Genomic DNA, 24,137 nt, shown 5'->3' on the forward strand with positions numbered 1-24,137 from the left:
AATGAATGCCGAGCGATTGTGACGCAGTTCCGGTAGGCCCTGCTGCTTCCTCCGGTACCTTGGATGACTGTGGAGGTAGCAGCAGTAGGGGATTCAGCATTATGAAGCTTCATCGGTGGTGGATAATGTGGGAGGTTGGGCTGTGCCACCCTAGCAGTACCAGCCGAACTCGGTTGAGTCCCTTGTCAGGCTGAGAGGAACATAGAGAGATGTCTTTTTTTTTGTTTCATTTGTTTGATGTCGGCTAGCCCCCAAAATTGGGGGAAGTGCCTTGGTATATGCATGTATGTATTTGTCTTTTTCCCTACATGTGCTATCAAAGTTATTTATCTTTCCTATATATCTTTCTCTGAATAGACATACTCGTAATCCTTCTATTTTTCTTTTAAGTCTTCTTCATAGTAAGACTCATTCTGGTAGTAAAAGTAGTACTTACATTTACCTGCTAATTTTGATCTTTGATGAGCTAGTGGCCGAGTTTACAAAGAATGAAATGCACCAACATAAAAAAAAAATGGTGCAGCCAATAACCAACAACATTAAAATGTTAAAAGAATCATACAATGTGAAAAGCCTTTCACAAATTAAAAACTAGTTTGCTTAAGAGCCCTTTTTTTAGCGACTGGATGAATATAAGGACCCGGACTAATAACTGTCTTCTGCCTTGTAATGTGTTGTCTAAAATAGTGACTTGGAATGCAGAAGTGCAAGGGTTTAGTTGGAGGCTGCTTTGCGAGATTATTTTGAATCTGTAAGGTGCTGTGAACATTAAGAAGCCTTACTGAATGGAACATTATTACCACTACACACAACTTAGGAAATCAAGTTGGTGTTAGCAACTGGGTAGGGAAGATCAGAATAACAGCCTACAAGGGAAGATTTACTGACCTTCTGAGGATAAACAAAGGAAGCTAAATAAGTTAAGAGCTTTGAATCCCATCACTTTCAATACTTGGCTGGAATGTTATAATTGTCACCCTATCTACTATAAACAACTAGCATAGCCTTTTCTGGATTTCCTCCTGAAGTGAAAGCAAGTTTCTTTAGCACTCAACTTGAAACATACTTTATTTCTAAGAAACAGTGAGGTAATTGGACTCCTCACAATAGTTTAAATCACAGTGCTATCCCTATGCAGTAATCACTAACAAATTCAGAGGAGGACAGCTTAAAATGCAATCAAACTTATCAGTCTGGAAGAAGTGTATGTTCAGTAGAACCAATGTCGACAGAGAAACTGAAATAACAAAGAGGCCCTAGCACTTTTCTTCTTGCCTTAAACCGCTCGAGTGTCTCATTACTTTACTAGAGACGTGTCTATTGAGAGGAAAGCAATTGGGAATTTTTGTTGATAAACTGCATTTTTGAGACAAATCAATATAAACATCATGGGAGGTTTATTAAAATAAATACTTGACCTTTAAGGTATGTCAGTGTGCATTGTAATCAATTTGACACGCATGCACACACATCAATCTATCTATATACAGTATGTATATAAATAGGTAATATATATATATATATATATATATATATATATATAGATAGATAGATAGATAGATAGATAGATAGATAGATGAGAGGGAGAATTTAAATGTTGTAGTATTTTAGACATGATTCAATTGAAAATAAAAATTAACATTTCTTTTCAGTGCTGGAGTTGGTCGGTCAGGTACTTTCATTGCTATTGACAAACTGCTATTCACTATGGAAACAACAGATGAAGTAGATATTTTTGGAATTGTATATAATATGAGAAGGGAACGTGTATCCATGGTACAGGCAGAGCAACAATACATTTGTATCCACCAATGTCTGTTATCTGTATTACATCAAAGGGATAAAGAATATTCTCCAAAAGAAATTCACGATAATCCGGGTTTTGACGGTAAGTGTTTAGTTTTGATTTTTGTGCTCTATTTAGCAGTTGTTTGTAAAGGGATTAATTGCTGGGCAGATTGTATGTTCCTTTTGAACATCTTGTTTATATCTATGCACATTGTTCATTCAGATCGATTTTTTATTGTTCTGGCTGCAAAATTTATGCTTGTGCTGTCTAGATGTTATTGTAAATTAAACATTCTAATGGCATTAAGTTTTATCAGACAGTTTTCAAGACTTGTCAAAGCTAATGTATCTCATGTACTTTTACCATTTTGAAAAATTTAAGTACAGAACATTAGACTGATAACTAAAGTGTTCATCTGGGGTTCACCTGTGCTTCTCTGATGAAGCACTCTACTTTTCAACTTCAAACATTAAAGAGTTAGAATAAGTCTCACTCTTCATTACTTTGATAGCCTTCACCTTAGTATGCTATGGTCTGGGATGCTCTCTTTGAGACTCTATGGTAAACTATATCAGCTAGGTGATGCTTCACATCAACTGTCTAATTCAATCCAGCCTGATGTGCTGGCCTTTATTAGAATGATTCACATATTTGATTTTAGGAGATTTTTGTTTATTAGATCAATATAAATGTATCAAAATGTCCTCTGATAGATTTAAAGATTAATTTGTGTGAAAATGTTCAGTTAATAGGCTTCTATTAATTGTAAAGTCCTGCCTTCTCTTTGTTTCATGTTGGGTATAAAGTGATTAAAAGCTTAGATGTTTGACACATGCAAAATTTCCAAATAAGCTTATGAAAGAATATGTTATGCTAGTTTCTGAAAGGATTCATAATAGGGATATAATAACTTATGATTAGTTTTCTTACAAATAATATTTTACATTATTATTCAGGCTCATGCACTCTAACCACAAGCAAGAAAAAATTACTTTATAGATAGTATATACGAAATAAGCAGTGTCATTAACAATCTATAATCTATGAACACAATAATCAAGAACATATACTTAGTAATCGACATAATAGTTACATATATGAACTTCTGAACATGCGATTAAAAAATATTTTTCATAGAAAATAAAAAAATACGCAATGCAGCATAAAAGATAGTGATCTCAAATTTATTCAATAAACCTAGAGGGAGGAACAATAGTGATAGCACCTCTGGTTTGTACTCTATCATTTACTATGTCATTTCATGTGTTTTTACTAACCAGTGTTCTTGACCTACATAGGGTTTTACCTTGTCTGCATTTACCAAAGTTATATATTACAGTAATATTTTATAAGTGAATTTATCTTAGTTTTTCTTACGAAACCTTGAATTTGAAATCTGATTTACTCAATGAACTTTAATTACAAAATCCCTGTCATGAAGGCATATGCAGTCATCTATAATTTGCAAAAGTAAAAAAAAGTTCATTTTGATCAGTCAGATCTGATTCAGGTATAAGCATGACTCCCATTTAATTAGTTTTATGTGTAAATATATATTTTGAATGTCTAGCCTTTGATGATAATCTCATTTGGTGGCTCAGGGCTTAATGGTATGCAGATTTTTGGTACTGGATCTAAGAAAAGATGATGGTCAGCATACTTGCCAAAGCATATCAGGCGTTTGTACACTCCAGATTAAAGCATCCAATTTTCTACTGGGGTAATCAGCTTTCTTAGCAAATTGCAAAAATTTAGTATGGTATTGATGAACTTTCCTTGAAATAAGTAGCATTACAGATTTCAGTTTCTTTAAATAGATTATGTAAAAAGTGAGAGAAAATACCATGCTGATTTTTTATACTTTTATCCTAACTATTTTGTATTTTGTGTGACATGTACTTAGTGTTATTTTGCATTAACAGGTAGATAGTCATAAAAATAGCTGTTGATGGGCGAGATGCTAAAATATATTTTAAGACCCTTATATTTCAGGGTATGTAAAGTTTTCTTTTTGCCATTAATAGATAATTTGATAAAGCTTTCAGCCTTGGTCCATCCATCTACCAATACACTTCCCCCAATTTTTTGGGGTAGCCGACCAAAAAACAAACAACGAAAGGGGACTTTTCTCCTCCCAGCCTGTGGGGGGATTAAGCCGAGTTTGGTTGGTGCTGCTAGTGTGCCCCATTATTCACCATAAATAAAGCTTCATATGCTGAATCCCTTACTACCACTACCTCAGCGGTCACCAAGGTGATCGGAGGAAGCAGCAGGGCCTGTCGGAACTGCGTCACAATCGCCCACCATTCATTCCTATTTCTATAATGCTTTTTCATCTCTCACATCTATTCTCCAATCTCCTGGAGCCAGGGCACCAGCCACCCGTTGGGATACTACCGCTAGAGAGTTATGGGGTCCTTTGACTGGCTAGACAGTACTACATTGGATCCTTCTCTCTGGCTATGGTTCATTTTCCCTTTGCCTACACTTACACCGAATAGTCTGGCGTATTCTTTTCATAATCTTCTCTGTCCTCATACACCTGACAACACTGAGATTACCTGACAATCCTTCTCTTAAGGGGTTAACTACTGCACTGTAATTGTCCAGTGGCCACTTTCCTCTCAATAAGGGTAGAAGAGACACTTTAGTTATGGTAAGCAACTCTTCTAGAAGGACACTCCAAAATCAAGCCATTCTTCTCTAGTCTTGGGAAGTGCCATAGCCTCTGTACCATGGTCTTCCACTGTCTTTAACCCGAGTTCTCTTGCTTGAGGGTACACTCGGGGACACTATTCTATTTTATTTCTCTTCCTCTTGTTTTGTTAAAGTTTTTATAGTTTATATAGGGAATATTTATTTCAATGTTGCTGTTCTTAAAATATTTTCTTTTTTCTTTTTGCCTTTCCTCACTGGGCTATTTTTTCTGTTGGAGCCCCTGGGCTTATAGCATCCTGCCTTTCCAACTAGGGTTGTAGCTTAGATAATAATAATAATAATTCCTGCACCTAAACCTTGGCCTTCCTCTTATACTTCTCCCATCACCTCTTGAATTCATCACCTTCTTCAGGAGATGGGCATTTTCCATTCTCTCTACATAGCCAAACTACGGCATTACATTCATATTTACTCTGCTAATTAATTTCTTACACTCGTTCTTACTCTCGCCATTTCATTCCTAACCTTATCTAATCAATATACACCAGCCATATTCCTCAGCCACTTCATCTCGAACATATTCAATTTCTGTCTCTCTATCGCTTTCATTCGCCACAACTCCGATCCATGCATCACAGTTGGTACAATCCTTTTCTCATACAGAACTCTCTCTACATTCATTCCTAACACTGTTCTTTACCAATCCCTTCACTTCCCCTAACACTTTAAATCCTTCATTCACTCTTTGTGCTTCCACTCCACCATTTTCAGCATACTTAAACTGATCTACTTCTCAAGTAAAACTCCATTCAACATTACATTCAACCTAGCATTACCCTACCTTCTCGTGCATCTCATAACCTTACTTTTACCCATATTAACTCTCAACTTCCTTCTCTCACACACCCTCCCAAACTCTGTCACTATTTAACCTAGCTTCTCCTCCGAATCTGCTATCAATACCATATCCTTCGCAAACAACAACTGATTCATCTCCCACTCATGATCACTCTCTTTTATCATTAGTTTCAATCCTCTACCAAACACTCAAGCATTCACCTCTCTCACAACTCCATCAACAGTGACATTGAAGAACCATTGCGACATCATACATCCCTGTCTGTCCCACTCGCGTTGGAAACCACTCACTCAATTCATTTCCTATCCCAACACACACTTTACTGCCTATATATAAACTTTTCACTGCTTGCAACAACCTTCCATCCTTTAACCTCATCACACTCCACATTGCTTCCCTATTAACTCTATCGTAAGCTATCCATAAATGCAACATACAGCCTTGGTAGTAGAAGTAAATTTCATGTAAACAATATATTTTTATCCCACCACCCTTAGGCATCAATATTTTAAAAATATTTAACCAAAAGAATATGTATGTAAATAATTGTTTCCTGAAGGCTATTTTGTGTAGTGAACCTAATCTTGGCTTGCTTCTGATACAAGGTAATTTAGTAATTCTATCATATTGATCGCAGTAAGAATCCAGACCTGTATTTTTAATATCTGGATCTGGAAGTCCACTACTATTTTATTTTTATGGACTTCCTTTGGTAGTTCGTTTGGATGGAGGGACCAAGGAACTATATTACGATATTAACTAGAAGAAACAAGATCTTGTAAAAATTACATTTCATATACACCTATATGAACAATATTTAAATTAATAAACAGACACAGTATATACAAATATGTACTTGCACTTAGGCAATGTTTCTGAGATCTACCACAATAAGTGCAACTTGATATAGAACCGGTCATTATTAGGAGGAAAAATAGTTAGGTTCAATTCTCATGCCTGGATGCATACAGTATTAGCACACTGAACTCTACCTTAGATCAAAAGTAGTCTGGGACACTTGGCCAGTGGCTGCAGTATATCTGTATATTTGTGATGGTCTGGGGCACATTCTAGTTTCAACTACATAATTTAACCAAGCATGATCAGTGTTTTATCATTCAGATTTACATTTGTTTCATGGTTAGCCATTGTGCCCATTTATAATTACAGTATTTGCTATTGCAATGGATGTAAGTGCAACTTTCTTCCTAAATTTCCTTGCACAAGTTACTCAATATTTACCATCTCCATTAAGTTAGAGTATGTTATTTAGTGTTTCAGCTATAGAATCTGCAAGTTTTCACATCAGTTTTTTTACTTGTTTTGAAGTTGAACTGCATTTGGACTCCCTTCCTCTTAATGTGACCATGTTCATTGATGCCTTGCTGAGAAGCTAGGGATTATATCCTCTATTATTCTTTATATAGGCTTGCTGTGCTACTGCTAATTTTAAAAGTCTTTTCTATTGACCTCTTCAGTGTTCTTGTATGCATTACTGGGGGGTATTATAATCCAGTTTGTCAGCATGTTTGACTTGTTATATCAATAGCCAAAGTTCTTATCTTATTGTAGTTATGGTATTTCATGTTTGTGGGTTTCTAGTTTTTTTTTTTTTGCAAATCACCTCCTGGCTCTTAAAAGAGTTGACACATGATTTTACCTATTTTTGGAGTTTCTAATTGGGTTTCTCTCGGATGGTGTTCTCCCCAAGTTGAGTGCTTTTTGAGTTATTCTCTATTTTGTAAAACCTTAGCTATAAATTAGTTACCGAGCATTACACCTGAATGACTGATATAATACACAACTAGCCTAGAATAGAATTCAGTTTCTGATCAGATTACTAATTTCTCATCTTTTAACAATGTACTAGATCTAATTTACTTTTCAGTAGTTCTTCATCTCTTTTTGTGATGATTTATTATTCTCCCTAGTACAGTATTCCTATGAAACCCTTCTTGTTGTCATGTCTTGTTCTTGGGGATCATGAGAAGTAATTTTCACTGCCACGAATGATGTTACTTTCTGGTTACTTTTCCCATTATGACCCACTCTTGCCATATGTTTCATAGCCTTTTGGTCCCTCTAATCAACCTCTATTCAAATCCTGATTTTCTGGTGACAATTGCTATGATTGTATGATTGCAGTATGAACTCCCAAGGAAAGACTTCTTTTCAATATATGTATAGGGTAAAGTCAATTATTTTTAAACATCTGGTAAAAGTATAAATACAGTATAGGCGAATAGCAAATTGGTAACTTCGGAAGGTTCAGTTTTATGAGTAGTATATCATGTAAAGAGGAATTTCATTTTACCCTAATTGAGATTTTTAATGAAAAGGCAATATCCACAATGTATATACATAAAGTTAATGTCCACGATGCAATATTAAAAGAGTATCTAGGTTGCAGGGTTAGTTGCAATGAGAGTTTAATGGCCAAGACCATCTATTAATGCTCCACATACTTCCACTTATGGCTAGTCTAAAATATGATGTTGCTTTGCATTGTATATTGTATCAGAAGAAGATTTAGAAAATGGCCTGTACCTCCAGGCACCAGATCTGGATCCAACTAGGTTACTCCCCCCTGCCTGAAACTAAATGTAATTGGATGAAAACAATTTTATAAATCCTGTAGAACATTTCTGGAAGTGTAATTATAATACATAATGCAAATTTATATCTGCATCAAGTGAATTATTTTCACATATAGGATTTGAAGGGAATATCCATCCTGAAAATTTATAAAACCACATAGAAATGCATTTTCCTCCAAATAGCTTATAAGATTTGTTTATGAAAAATATATTTTCAATTGAAAATAGTTCAAGCTTTCAAAATGAATTGTATTTTTCCTAGCTATACAAACCTGATTCACTTAAATGGGTTACTCCTACAGTACTTCCATTTTCTATGACCAGACAATAATAAAAGAAAAAGGGCTGTGTTGCATAAGGATTAGTTACCCCACAGCTGGGTAGTGTTATGCGTGGCTGCTGGTAGACTTCACTCTATTTTGGTCAATGACTTATGGGGTGGTTGAGGCAGGACCTTTGCTTAAATGACTTACATTTGTATAGCTAAGAAAAATACAAAATATTTTTAAAATTTGTAAGTTATTCCAATGCGGATACAAACTTCTGAGTCATTTAGATAGGAGTCTTCCCAAGGTGAGTGAAGTCAAAGTTAATAGGTATTCACTCTCTTTATGACAGTTACATGTAGAGATAAGCAAGTGAATACGTCAACACAGTCCAACCAGCTCGTAAAGAGGCAGGGTTGTAGTGTCAATGTACTTTAGTTTCAGTCTAAGGCAGAGATAAAGCCATATGAATATCAAGCATCAAATATAATCATATATAAATGAGAACGTGTTATTCTTAGCTGCATTAGGGTGTCATCCAAGCAAGTACTCTAGATCTGTCTTGTGAGTACTGTACTATCAGATTTGATCCACATTAAATCTATAATGTAGAGAATTAACGGATGCATGATGAGCAATTAGGTATCCTGTAAGAGCTTAAGCTAAACTATTTGTTGAGCTGCAACAATAGAGCTTAAAGAAAAAGTGTTTAAAGATCTGTGAGAACAATCTTTTCGGTAGTGATCCGTTAAAGTGTTATGTCTTTTTCTGACAACAGCTCTCGAACTTGGGCTACTGAGTGGTTCTTGCAGAACACCAGGGTTGCAGCAAAACCATGAACATCATGTGCTCTAAATAGGGTCCCTTTGTGATACTTCCCCCAAGGATTTTTATGCTCTCATAATGGTTTCTCTTAGCCATGGAGGAAATAAATTTTTGTGGATACCTTCTTATTGGAGAGGCCTGTGCTCACAAATAGATCTGGAATCTTGGGTCTAAGGTAGGTTGTTCTTTTCAGATGCTATCTGACTTCCCTTTTGGGGTAAAGTAAAGCTTATCCTGGTCATCAGTTACCTCTTTTGAGGAACTATATCGTGAGTCAAATCTAGCATCCTAAACTACTGGATCTTGAGGTTTGGCCACAAACTCTGGAACATAAGAAATTGATAGTTCCTTCCACCCTTTTGAATATGACATTAGTTAGGATAGACCATTTATTTCACTTACGTACTTGGCTGAAGCTAAAGGCAAGGAGAAAGGCGAGATCCCTGTCTAAAGTTTTATGTATGTGTTCATAGGGGTCTTTTCAAGTACCTAATTACAGTAGTTTGAAAACTTGGCGCTCAAGGTCTAGTGGTAGCCATTCACAGTAGTGGCTGAAAGGGATTTCTCTTTCCTTAGGAATGCTAAAATGTCGGTAATCAGGGGAATAGTGGCCTTGAGTGAAGCAATATTCCCCTACGACATCAATCACAGAATGTTTTTCACTTGGCTTGATAGACTGCTGTAGACTACTTTCAGATGTATCCGGGAAGGTGTTCCGAACAGCCTCTCTTTTGAACGAGATACTGGCAGAGAACCACCTCTTGGAATTTCCAAGAAAAGTTCCAGCAGGTCTGTATACCACTCCACTGTTGGCCACTTTTTTTGGCTCCCAGTATTATTCTGACCTCTAGGGATGTTTGGACCCTGCTCAAGACCTGACAAATCAGACAGCACAGTGGGAATGCGTAACTCTAGTCCGTCCCACGGGTACTGGAAGGCATCTTCCATTGTTGCCCCTGGGTCCTGGTCTGGAGAACAATACACCAGCAGTTTGGTGTTCAGGTGGATGGTGAACATACAGTCATACCTCGTTAATCGCGGTTTCTTGCTTCGCGTTTTTTTTTTTTGGGGGGGGGAGCCAAGGAAAAAAATAAAAATCTTTGTGATGATTGTTTACTCAACATTCAGAATTTGATTTCTAATATTTGGCAACAGTACTGGGATGGCCAAAAACAATGCAATACCTATTACAGTGAACCCTCGCTACTTCGCGGTTCGACAATCGCGGATTCACCACTTCGCGGGGTTTTTCCATAACCCATATATATATACATATCGCGGATTTTCCGGAAAATTCGAAAATACCGCGAAATCTGAAGACCCCCAAATACGATATTTTGTTACCTGTAATTCCATTAATACTGTAATTAGTAATATCTGCTCTTACTGATGTTCATTGCATTACATATGATATATAATTCAGCACAGAAAGAAATAAAACACGAAAAGAGAATTTGATCATACGATAATTCAGTACGTAGTAAAATTAAATCGAACATGAAACGCAAATCAGATGCAGTCATACCATATTAGAATGGTGTGTACTGTAATGGATGTGCTTCTTTTCCATGAATCTTTTGTATGTATACGTACGTAGTACAGTACTGCATCCAATAATATTCTTTGTTGCAAAAATCACATTTCGAATAAGCGTACGAGAGAGAGAGAGAGAGAGAGAGAGAGAGAGAGAGAGAGAGAGAGAGAGAGAGAGAGAGAGAGAGAGAGGCGTAAAATAGCGTACGTAAAGTGTGTATTATTATTATTGTTATTATTATTATTATTGTTGTTGTTGTTAATAAAATTATTATTGTTATTATTATTATCATTATTATTATTATTATTATTACTGTAAAGTATTATTATTATTATTACTGTACAGTATTATTATCATTATTTATTATTATTACGGTATTGTACTTAATCTACGTACGTTCAGTATGCGCGGGGCATCTTCTATGAGTAGGTAACCAACGCATCATAGTACTGTAAGACGGGTTGTGATTGGTTCAAGCGCTGATAGATGACGAATCAGAACTCAAGTTTTGTTATCTAGCCTGTGATTGGTGTTTTGCCCGCATCTTCTACCCGCAGCATCAAAGTTCTCGCGGGGCTGGATCGTTCACTTTCTCTTACCGCGTATCGCTGAGTAGACGTTCTTAAGTTTGTGAATCTGTGCTGTGTGCGACTTTTTTAAGTTGAACTTTTTGTCAAATCCTACTGTAATGGCTCCCAAGCGTTCTGCTTCTCTTAAGGCTGGTAGTGAGCCTAAACGCCACCGAAGGATGATGACGATAGCTGAGAAGGTTACGCTTCTCGACATGTTAAAAGATGGTAGAAGTTACGCGGCCGCCGGCCGCCATTTTGGGATCAACGAATCCACCGTTCGCTATATCAAAAAGGACGAGGCGAACATTAGAAAGACGGCTGCAATCACCTTTAGCAGATCAGCGAAGCGAGTCGTTACAACGCGTAATAAAACGATCGTACGCATGGAAGGTGCTTTAGCTGTGTGGATTGCCGACTGCCGGAAGAAGAACATAGCGTTGGATACGAACACCATCCAAACAAAGGCTTTGAGTTTATATGAGAATTTTGCTGCAAAGGAACCTAAAGACGACGACGGCAACCATGCTGAAGATGATGATGATGCAGATGATCCTCAACCAGGGACATCCACTGATTCCCAGCCTCAGAAACGTTTTTCCGCAAGCAAAGGATGGTTCGCGAAGTTTCAGAAACGCTTCGCCCTGAAAAGCGTTTCCCTGCATGGGGAGTCTGCTTCCGCTGACACTGCCGCTGCTGAAACTTACGTGAACCAGACGTTCAAGAATATTATCGCCGAAGGTGGATACAAACCGGAACAAGTCTTTAATATGGATGAGACTGGCTTGTTTTGGAAGAGAATGCCGTCGCGAACTTTCCTGTTCAAAGAGGAAGCCAAAGCCTCTGGCTTTAAGGCATTCAAGGATCGCGTTACTCTCGTGATGTGTGGCAATGCTGCTGGATTTTTGTTAAAGCCGGAGCTTATTTATAAGTCGAAAAATCCTCGCGCTTTGAAAAATAAAAATAAGAATCTCCTTCCCGTGTACTGGATGCATAATCAAAAAGCATGGATTACGAAGATGCTGACCTCCAACTGGTTCCACCAGTGTTTTATCCCGCAAGTCAGTAAATATCTCTTAGAGAAGGGCTTGCCATTCAAGATCCTTCTCCTTATGGATAACGCTGGTGGACACGCAACTGACCTGTCGCATGAGGGCATTCAGGTTGAGTTCCTGCCACCCAACACCACGTCATTAATTCAACCGATGGACCAGGGGGTTATCAGGGCGTTCAAGGCCCTCTACACGAAGAATACCTTGGCGGACCTCGTTGCGTGTGTGGATGCTGCCCAAGATGACGAGGATGAAGATTTCAACTTGAAGGCGTACTGGCGGCAGTACACCATAGCCACGTGCCTGCAGAATATTCAGAAGGCACTTCAAGAGATGAAACCTGCAACCGTGAATGCGAGCTGGAAGAAGTTGTGGCCCGATATTGTTTACGACGACAAGGGATTTACTCCGTCGGAAATCCAACACTCTGCAATACGGAAATCTGTGCAGTTGGCTGCCATAATTGGAGGTGACGGGTTTGGCGACATGACGACTGAAGACGTCGACGAGTTGTTGGACTGCCATTCCCAGCCCCTAACTGACGCAGACCTCGAAGACCTGACGAAATCGGCAAGTGAGGAAGAGAGTGATACCCAGGAAGAGACCCAAGAAAATGTCGAAGAAACGGGCTTAACATTAGAACGGCTTGCCAAGGCCTGCAACCACGCGAAGGAGTTGAAAGAAATGTTGCAAGAGTGGGACGAGGATATGGTTCGCTCGATGCAATTCTGCAACAAGGTTGATGACATAATGACTCCCTACAAAATGCTCTTGGATCGAAAAAAGAAGCAGCGGCAACAACTTCCGATCACAATGTTCTTCCAGCCTCACAAAAAAGAGCCAGTTCCTCCTGCTAGTACGCCTTCGGAAGAAATTGAAGTTTCCCAGGAAGAAGTTGAAGAGGTGTCCCAGGAAAAGACACCTCCGTCTGAAGAGACGTAAAATACTATCATTGGCTGCACAGTAGAACACATCATCAGCTTCATCATCATCATTTCTACTGTGCAGCAAATTCATCGCCATCACCATTCAAGTTTTTCTTCAACTTCTTTCGTGGTGAGTACAGTAACAATCTTTATTTTTTACTTTAATATTCTTACTGCCTGTTTTATAGTTTAGTAATGTACGTACTGTATGCATTAAGTTAAAGGGAATGTTTTAAAAGTCTACATGTTGTAACCTATCATATTTTTTTTGTTTAAAATTTACATTTACGTACGTAAAACAATCTCTCTCTCTCTCTCTCTCTCTCTCTCTCTCTCTCTCTCTCTCTCTCTCTCTCTCGTAAATTGTTTTCCTGCTTTGCTACGTACAATACTGTATAATTTATATTTGTAAGGTAACATATTTTGTAAATGCTTTCTGTAAATACTGTATGTACTGTATCATTATTTATCACTATCATCATGCGCGTTAAATGCCTTGTTTGTTCTGAGCGTGGTTGTTTACTGAGCGTACACGCCGTCGTTTCAGGCGGCGTCATAAAGAAAAACATTTCATTTGGAAGTCCTAAGAAAAATATGTAAACTAAAACATTGGTAATAAACAAATCAACATACAGTACAGTACTGTATAATCAATATAATCGATGCAAAAACTAACCTATACATATATGTGTACTGTACACTAAATGAGTTTGTTTCTTCATTATGATCAGAGATGAACGTAAACAAAACATTGGTTGCCATTTTTTATCGTGCTTTTTAGGTGTTTAGGAAACGCATGATATAAAATCGCCTTTAATATTTGTGCCTGTTTTAGTTTAGGGTGCTGTAGTACATGCATTAAGTGTTCTGTACATTAAAGGGTGGTTTGTTAACAGTACTACGTACAAGGGAAGGTTTTAAAAGTCCGAATATACATGTTAAATAAATAGGTAAATATGATGTCACTACTTCGCGGATTTTCACCTATCGCGCCCGCGTCTGGAACCTATCTACCGCGATAAACGAGGGTTCACTGTAAATAAAAATTCATATAAATTACAATAAAATTCAAGCTGGGCCATGATTTCGAAGAGCCGGAGCTCCTTTACACTGGAAGCACTACGTGCCACTACCTATCTCTACACCCAGCTGGTCCTAGCTCTCTGTACAGTGTATCCATTTACGGTGGTAAAAAATTACAGCTATATTTGAAACAAAACGGATTTTGATTAAACTGGTGTTTCACTTAACTGTATCCAATAATAATACATGTAATATTCACATTTTAATAACATATTTATAATTAAAAACATAGCGAATTATAATCTCATGCATTGTTTACATTCAAATCAGCTGATCTAACTGCTAAGTCTATCATCAACCTATATTCACTTTCACAATATTATCCCACTGATACGACCATTCACTTTCTCAGAATTAACTCACAGATATAACCTATCATGCATATTAGTATGATATCTCCTTCACATTATTATTGTCCTTCACTTATTATTATAACCTTAATCCTTTTCCCAATTTCTTCCCAAATCCATTTCTTACATTTACTTTGCTCTCCCACACACATCTACAACGTATCTTTCCAACTCTTTTGATTCTCATTATTTTTTTATTTCATGTATCCTCACTTTTCTAGCATTCATTCATCCTTTTCATCTTATTAATCATTCCAAAGCTCTTTCCTATCCCTCATTCCACGTATTCCCATTCCTATTTTTCATTCCTCCTCCTCGCATTTCCCAAATTCATTGATTTCGCTAATTTATTGGAATTATTGTGGCAAGGATTAGGAACTTGGCACCCTGCGTAGTTCGTCGCCAACCTCAATTTTCGGATCAAATAACTCCCTTATTATTAAGGCAGGCTACCAGAGGTTATTTCATATTTACTGAAAGAAATAATTATTACTTGAGCTATCATTTTCCAATAGTTTTATTTGAAATGCTTCACTCATATTTTATTTACTTGTATACTGTGAGTGGAATCGCATAACATTAACCGGAGTTTCGTTCATGTTACCGATGCACGATATTTAGCTCTGTGGTGCTTGATTATAAAGCCTCAATAGAGACTTTGCAAAGAAATATATTTCATTAATATGAGAGAGAGAGAGAGAGAGAGAGAGAGAGAGAGAGAGAGAGACTGTTCAAAAGCAATCAAATGCAATGTTTTTGTTTTATTTTGAAGAAGCAATTATTATCCATATATTTAAGATTTCAGTTTATAAAATAAGCTGTATTTCTTTTTAAGAAAGTATAGATATACAGTAACATACTGTGCAAGAGAAAACACTTAGGAAGTTGTGTCATGCTAGCGTAGGCTACAGTCGTCTGAATGAAAACACCGAATATTTACAATAAGTACAGTTAAGCTGTACTGTAGTAATATTATTGTACATATATTACAGTAATATATTCTGCAGTATCAGTGAGTATTAGGTTACAGTACATATTACTGTACTAGATAGGAACAATTTTTGCCATACAGAACTGAAAGGGGATAATGACGACTCGGTAAACTTTATTTTAACACAATACTGTACTGTAACCTTACTGTGTCTAGTATGTAGTGTACATGTGTGAAAATGTTCTGTACACTGTACATATGAATATAAACTGTTGTAGAAAATAAATTAAAAATATTACAGTATTTACTGTGTTAATCATCAGCTCAGGCAGCCACTTGTGGCAAGGGGCAGTGAGTTTTTAGGTTAGAAGCTAGCCCATCCTAGTGTAACATTTATTCGCGAATTTTTGCTTATCGCGACTGTGTCTGTAACCCAACTATCGCGAATAAGGAGGCTTGACTGTATCTAGTGATGGGGAACCCCACAAGATCAAAAGACTTCCCCCACTAGGTAAGATTGGTTTGATTTAAATCGATTTAAATGAGTAGAAAATCATGATTTAAATAAAAATGAAGTATACTCTCAGAAGTTGCCTTGGAAAAGAGAAATCCAGTTTCTATTTATAATTATCATATTGCAACAAATGAACAAAATTTCTGGTTAATAGCTATAACATTTCTGGTAAACTTGGTGTTCTCAGGAATTGAAGTTGTTGCAGTTATACAAATTATAAATGTCTTGATTGTTTTAATAGCGTTAACCATCATCTCCTACGCCTATTCACTCAAAGTGCCTCGGTTAGATTTCGCCAGTCATCTCTATCTTGAGCTTTTAAATAAATACTTTGCCATTCATCATCTCCCACTTCACGCTTCATGGTCCTCAGCCATGAAAGCCTGGGTCTTCCAACTCTTCTATTGCTTTGTGGAGCCCAGCTAAACGTTTGGTGAACTAATCTCTCTTGGGGAGTGCAAAGAGCATGCCCAAACCATCTCCATCAACACCTCGCCATGATCTCATCAATATATGGCACTCAAGTAATCTCATAGTTTCATTTTGAATCCTGTCCTGCCATTTAACTCCCAATATACTTCCGAGGGCTTTCTTCTTGAATCTACAAAATCTGTTAGATATTGTTTCATTGTCATACCACGACTCATGAATATACAGTAACATCGATCTCACTAAACTGATGTATAGCCTGATTTTTATAAGTAATTTCAAGCGATTTGCTTTCCAAATTTTACTTAACCTAGCCATTGTCTGATTTGCTTTTTCAATCTTTCAATAAACTTAAATTCTAAAGATCCTGTATTAGAGATCATAGTTCCTAAATATTTAATTGATTCTACCTCATTAATCCTTTCTCCTTCCAATGATACTGCATCTTCCATTATATATTCCGTTCTCATCATCTCTATCTTTTTTCTATTTATCTTGAGCCCAACCTCATGTGATATTTCATGCATTCTGGTAAACAAGCTTTGCAAGTCCTGTGGTGTTCTGCTAATAAGGACAGCGTTATCAGCATGCTCACTAGATCAGCTAATTTCCTGTTACCAATCTAGTCCAATCCTTCTCCACCATCCCCAACTATTCCACGCGTTACAAAATCCATGCAGATAAACAACATACGTGACAACACATTCCCTTGGAATACTCCACTGTTCACTGGAAATTCATTTGATAGGACTCTTCTAACATTAACTTTGCACTTGCTATGTTCATGAACAGACTTAATCTAATTTACATATTTAAGAGGACCTCCATAATGCGTCAGGCCTCTCCAGAATTGGCCAGTGCACACTATATAAAGCTTTTTCATAGTCCACAAATGCCATCAAAAGTGGATTGCTATATTCTACACATTTCTGTACCACATGCCTTAAAATGAAAATTTGGTCAGTATAACTTCTACCTTTTCTAAATCCTGCTTGTACATCTCTCAGCTTTTCATCAATTCTTCTCTCTAGGCTCTTTAGAAGGAGCATACTATATCTTTTCATGAAAACTGAAGTAAGTGTGATGCCTCTGTAATTGTTTTGGCATTTTCACCAACACTCCTAGCTCCCATTCATCAGGTTTTGCCTCCTCACACCCACATTCTACAACATAACCTTTTAAGTATTCTGGGAGTCACTTCATTTTCAGTCAATATCATCTGAGCAGTTATTCCATTGTATTCTCCTGAAGAGGATTAATTTCTCCAATGAGGTGAGGTGCCCTAGGAAGCGTTAAGAATGAACAGGAAGTGATTTTTCTTCCAAGAAGGTTGCTGCCACATATCTGAATCTTTCAACCCTGTTGGCAGATGGGAATGCTTTGTCCTGGTTAGAGTTGATATACTGTACATGCCTAGATATCTGATGGACTGTTGGAGGACAAGGCTGGACCTTTTTAGATTTAGTTGAATCCCCAACTCTTGCAGAAGTCGAGGTGAAGATTCTGTGTTTTATAGGCAAGGTTCGAGACAGCTGGGAGAAGTCAGCCGTCCAGATGTCTCAGGTGCGATGACAGGAGTTCAGGCTCAGACATAGCACCTTGAAGTGGAAAATTCTGTCTCAAAAGGGAAACCTTGAGTACTTTCTTGAGGCAGGATTGATGGGTACCTGAATGTACTCATCCTTTAGATCTATGGTCAGAAGTAAGTTGCTCTTTCTGATGGCCTGAATAATGGCTGAAGTATCCATTTTCTTAATCTTGTTTTTAAGGCATATTCAAATGGGAAAAATCTATGATGGGTCTCCAACTTCCCGTCAGCTTTTCTACCAAGAATAGATTGCTGAGGAAGCCTGGAAAATCGTCTCAGATTTCCTCCACGGCTCCGTTGGCCAATGTCTTGGACACCTCCTCTCGTAAGAGGAGGTTCTTGACCGAGCCTTCAATGACTGGGCTGTTGGGGGGGTCTATTAATGGAACTCTATATTCTGAAAGCAGTGTTTTTCTGGTACTGTACAGGGATAGATCCCAAAGAGCTGCCACCTACACCAATGGCTTTATAGGCATCCCCCTACTGTAACTAAGTTGGGGGATATTCCCTCCTTAGCAGGAGCCTCTGCGGCCACGACCTCTTCAGTAGGAGGAGTATCTTTTATGGCAAAAAGTGGGCCAAGTGTCTTCTCTCCTTGGTTGTTGACAGTCTATAGGAGTAAAAAGTCGTCTTTGCTGGTTAACCTGTTTAAAAAGGCGAGTTCCTTTGGGGCAGTTGATAGACGGACATCATCTCTGCCACAGCTCTCCTCATAAGAGGAGCCTGACTGACTTTCTGATTTTCTATGGCAGCAGCCACATCTGATAGGAGTGAAAAGAATAGGGGGAGTCCACCAAGTTGGAGTTCCTCAAATGACTGTTTAATGTATCTAGCTAAGACGGCGTTGCGTCTTTTTAGGACGTAGTTGCCCCAAAAGGGAGACTGTCTGATGAAGTCAGCATTTCCGAGCCTTGGCTCCCGACTTTGAGAGGTTTTTATATTGTTTCAGGGTGTCACAGCACACAGATTTCAGTCAAAAAGTGTGATACTGCTCCTGACCAGTGGTCCAGTCAGGAACAGACCTGAATGACCGATATGGCTACTACCTCCATATTCTGCATTTCGGGACCCAAGAAAATCTCTTTTGCCGTGAAAGTGCCAAGGGAAGCAACCTAGATGACCTACTTGTTTTAAGCAAGTTCTCCAAGACAGAGACTTGAGTGTTTAATATGTCTAGTGTGTCTTGAGTCTGATTAGAGAGAGCCATGGAAAAACTATGTTTCAGGCTTTCAAATTGAGGGAAGTAAGTGTCTATAATGCACTGCTTATCAGCAAGTTACATGTGAGAGGGCTCAATTACACCACTCAAGCGACTGATTAGGCTGATGATATTGATGAAATGTGATGCTGCCGAACCAGACATCAGAACCTCGAGGGGGGCTACATCAGCTGAGCTATTGCCGGCACTTGTAGCAAGGTTTTCCGGATGGTCATTAATAGTGATAATATCCTGATCACGAGATGGTTCCTCTTTTAAGAATAACTGCTGGTTCTACCTTGACAGGCTCGTTAGAAGATTTAATGTTTCTTCGAACATCCTTCCTCTTTCTACGAAATTCAGTGAATGGAGAGAAGAGAGGCGGAGAAAGAACGGGAGGAGTCATGCTCACTCCTATTATACGAGTTTCTACCTCTAGCAGTTTGCAAGGGAATGACACCGAGTTCTCTATCTAAACTCAATCCGTGAGAGAAAGATTTCTCTGAAGTAGGCCACTTAGGGTGCCTCCTACAGGACCGTGTCTATGGCATCTAATTACTGTGACATAATCTGTTTCAGATGGGGGTGTTGTGGTGGTTTGCGGACTATGGCCAGATGTAGCACACAGACTGCCTAGTGTCCGATTGCCATTTACACTCTAACGTTCACTACACAAAAAAGAAAACCTGTGGAATGCCCAAAGATCCGGGCAAAAAGTAAGCAATCAAGAATGAACTGGGCACTGGGCACCACCCCTTGATTTTATATTGGGCAAGGGGATCCAGCTAGAACCTCATATTTCCCTATTATCTTTTCTTGGGTTCCCCATCTCTCTCCGCAGTGCTATGCATGGAGTCCTAAATAAGAGGAGCAGTATGCGTTTTAGGTAAGATATATTTTTATCTAAAAGTAATTGAACATTAGGAGAAGAAGAGAAGAAATATTATAAGGAGGGGAAAAAGATAAAGAAAAAAATAACTTCTAACTGGAACGGGGAAAATCTCACTTGAGGAAACGTATTGAAAGAGGATTATCAGCAACATACATTTACAACAAAATTGAAAAAGAAAAAAAGAGATACAGTACAATGATATGAAAGTGCAGGTTTACAAAACCAGAAGGAGTGACATGAATATCTCCTTACAGATCCTCTTGGGAATCAATCCTGTAAATATTTCAGCTATATACATATAAGAATAATTAAAGACCAACCTAACTGTATATATTTGGGCTAAATTCAAATGCAATTTGAATTGTTGCTTGAGTTAGGAGGATCAAAGGGTTTATTAGACAAGATTATTCATCTGACCTGTCTCTGCATTCTCACCTGTACATCAGAAAGACAAAAAAAATTATGTAATATATTAAAAGAGCCTTGTTATCCTCAGTGCTACACTCAAAAGGGACGGGTAAATATATATAGTAACTTCCTAAAGCCATGCTATAGAAATCTACATGTTATAGTTGAACACAACAGTGTGTGTACGTTGCTGTTGCCTGGGTGGTCCAATGATCTCACTAAGCAACACCACAGCTACAATAAATATCCAGACACAAAAGTTATCAGCAGACAACCTTGGCAGTTATAATCAAGACAGAGTTCCGAGCTGGTGGCATAAGAAAACTTCAAGCTTAATGGAGAACTTCACAATATTGCTGTTCATGACCTATGCAGTGGGTTAACCAAGTCTGGACATGAATCTCTGACTACCTTCTGATAATGGAGACACTAATGTATTATTTTTTTTTCACGTAAGTGTCCACTGCACTAATATCCTAAAAATCCCCCACCGTAAATCATAGCTTGTCCTCACCAAGCACTTTCAAATTCCTCTTCTGACTCCCTATTGCGTGTAGGGTATTATTGCAGTTACCTGTTAAGAGAAACAATAACAGATTAAGTTATTTTTGGGGGAGTCACTTGTGGCTTAACAAAAATACTATAATAGATAATTAAAAGTGACAATTTTGAAAGTAATACGTATTTTTCCTAACATACAAAATAAGATTTTTTTTTCACCCAAACCCTTATTCATTGAATTTCCCCAATTAGCCCTCAAGCCCATCCAAAAATAATGTCTCGTAACTGACAACACCCCACACCAAAATCTACTCAATTTCACATGAATACATATTACATTAGGGACATCATTTGACAGTTTCACGATAGAAAAAATGTGATAGGAATAGATGATAAACTATCAGATACAATGGAGATACAGTACTTAAACTAAAAATTAGATTGTCACCCTTCCCTTCCATTAATGCTCAAATAACATGAATTTACATCACAACGCAGTTATTATTACAGGCAAAATTACAGTATTACAGGCATACACGGTCATGAAACTATCCAGGAAAAAGAAAACTGACATTCATTGTTGTCCAAAATCAATTTTAAAGAATACAAAACTTATTGATTTTGGACTATTACAGTACAATAAACAAATAATTAAAAAATCAAAGAAACCGTGTCTCAATATAGCCCTCCTCATACAAGGTGTCCTGTTCCACAACCTTTTAACTACCTCAATGTGGGAATAAAAAAATTACTAATAAAAAAGTAATTAATATACAAAAACTTGAAATAAAAAACAACTGTTCAGTACCCAATTCAATGGGAGATTTATAGTTCTTCTTGAGTCAAAATTCTGTCTCGGGACATGCGCCGTGAATCAGCAATCTGCTGATGAGCCATGTTAATCTCTCGCATCACTGAAGACAGGCTAAGCCGGCGACTCTCCAGGTACAAGCTGGGTATCTTTAATCGATCGATAACCTCGCATAACAGTTGGTATTTGCAGGTTATCGACATTCTCTAAGGTGAACCAGAGACAGAAGACGTAGACTTCGAAGAGGACAATAAAAATCCTGAAAAATCAGGCGATGACTCAGGGCAAAGCTCTGTTAAAGAAGAGCCAAACAGAGCTGTCGGGTCCAGGCTAAATACACCCAACTGTGCCACTTCAGCCTTGAGTTCCGACTGGCGTTTCAATCTACCATCAGAATGTCGGAAAGGGTTTGAATTCTGAGGTGACTCAGGAATGGACAGTTCCCTCTATGTAGTACTGTATTAGTTTGATCAGCGAGATGAGGCTTTCACTCCATGACTCGAGGCTGAACTAAAGGTAGGTCAGGAACAGGATCTTTTAACCTAATCCATGGGGGACTAAATCCACTAGAGGTGGGATTTTCAGGCAAGTCGGTCGTGACAATCGAGTGGCAAAAAGCCATGAAAGTCATAATCAGGATAAATGGACACTGCCGAGTCAGCTACAGGGCTTTCTAAACTAGCAGGTTTTGACCAGTCTGGACTGGAACTCTTGAAGCCAACAGAAAGTGTTTCCAACAACAGAATGCTGGAAACTTCCCAGAATTCCCAACTCCCTAGAGGATGAACGACACCTTCATCTCGGAAAGAGGAGGCTAAGAATCGGGGTGTTGGAAATTCGGGCATAGGAGAGTGAACTACCAATTCGGAAGTCAAAATTGGGCTTTCACACATTTCAGTGGGGCTGTTCTCCCCCAGTTGGAGGACCACAAGATCTCGAATAGAATCAGGCTTCAATACAGGAGGATGTAACTAAGCATCCAGAACTCTTTTCCTCTCATAAGTCCTAGCTGGCTTAAGAATGGGTAGTAGGTTGGCCAGGGCACCAGCCACCCGTTGAGATACTACCACTAGAGAATTATGGGGTCCTCTGACTGGACAGACAGTACTACATTGGATCCTTCTCTCTGGTTACGGTTCACTTTCTCTTTGCCTACACCTACACATACACCAAATGGTCTGGTCTATTCTTTACAGATTCTCCTCTGTCCTCATACACCTGACAATACTGAGATTACCAAGTAATTCTTCTTCACTCAAGGGGTTAACTACTGCACTGTAATTGTTCAGTGGCTACTTTCCTCTTGGTAAGGGTAGAAGAGACTCTAGCTGTGGTAAGCAGCTCTTCTAGGAGGTCACTCCAAAAGCAAACCATTGTTCCCTAGTCTTGGGTAGTGCCACTGTCTTGGGCTGAAGTTTTCTTGTTTGAGGGTACACTCGGGCACACTATTCTATCTAATTTCTCTTCCTCTTATTTTGTTAAAGTTTTTATAGTTTATATAGGAAATATTTATTTTAATGTTAACTGTTCTTAAAATATTTTTTTTACTTGTTTCCTTTCCTCACTGGGCTATTGTTCTTAAAATATTTTTTTTACTTGTTTCCTTTCCTCACTGGGCTATTTTCCCCGTTGGGGCCCCTGTGCTTATAACATCCTACTTTTGTAACTAGGGTTGTAGCTTAGCAAGTAATAATAATAATAATAGGCTGAGTAATAGTTCTTGTAAGACGGTAACTTTTCCTTTGTCGTCAGGACTTGTTACAATACCGAGACAAAAGGTATGATGCAACTATTGTAGCCACCCCATAGGAGTCATCTCCTCTACTAGAACCAGAACTCTGCGAGACTTCACAGACTATTCTGAGTCTCGGTTACAGGATCAGGACCCCTCGGATACCAGAGAAAGTGCCTCCTCAGATAGACTGGATGTTCAAGCTAGGCCTTTAACTGGATATGATGAGATTTTACCAGTTCACCATGAGGCAGTCTCTGCAGCTTATAGGTGACCTTATTCTCATGTACCTTAGTAACACAGAATACCCCCTCAAACCTAGGGATGAGCTTGTACGACAGAAGGTGTCCCAACTGGCGCACATTCTTAAGAACCAGAGAACCCTCCTTAAATGGTTTGTACCGAGGATGTCCTTCTCCCCATGGGTCTCTCATTTCTGCTGACAGCAACGGGATACTGTCAACATCATGAGCCCCCTTCAGTATGTTTTCAGCTGGAGTACAGAAAATCTCAGTGTGGTGGGAATGGTTGTAGCCGAGAACTTCTCGGGATAAATACTGGTCCCATTTCCGAGATTCCCCAGAAATCAACCTCAGTAACTCACCAATGGTACAGTTTACCCGCT

The 24,137-nt window shown here is 38.3% G+C and overlaps 1 protein-coding gene across 1 annotated transcript in view; it reads left to right on the forward strand.

Moving 5' to 3' along the window:
• Nucleotides 1-24,137, forward strand: part of LOC137624319 (tyrosine-protein phosphatase 10D-like) — a 112,568-nt gene that overhangs the window by 83,060 nt on the left and 5,371 nt on the right. The window contains exon 11 of the mRNA XM_068354981.1: nucleotides 1,653-1,888. Within this exon, the coding sequence (XP_068211082.1) occupies nucleotides 1,653-1,888 (236 nt within the window). The remainder of the gene's footprint in view (nucleotides 1-1,652; nucleotides 1,889-24,137) is intronic.

This window comes from Palaemon carinicauda, chromosome 31 (assembly GCF_036898095.1).
Source record: "Palaemon carinicauda isolate YSFRI2023 chromosome 31, ASM3689809v2, whole genome shotgun sequence".
NCBI lineage: Eukaryota > Metazoa > Arthropoda > Malacostraca > Decapoda > Palaemonidae > Palaemon > Palaemon carinicauda.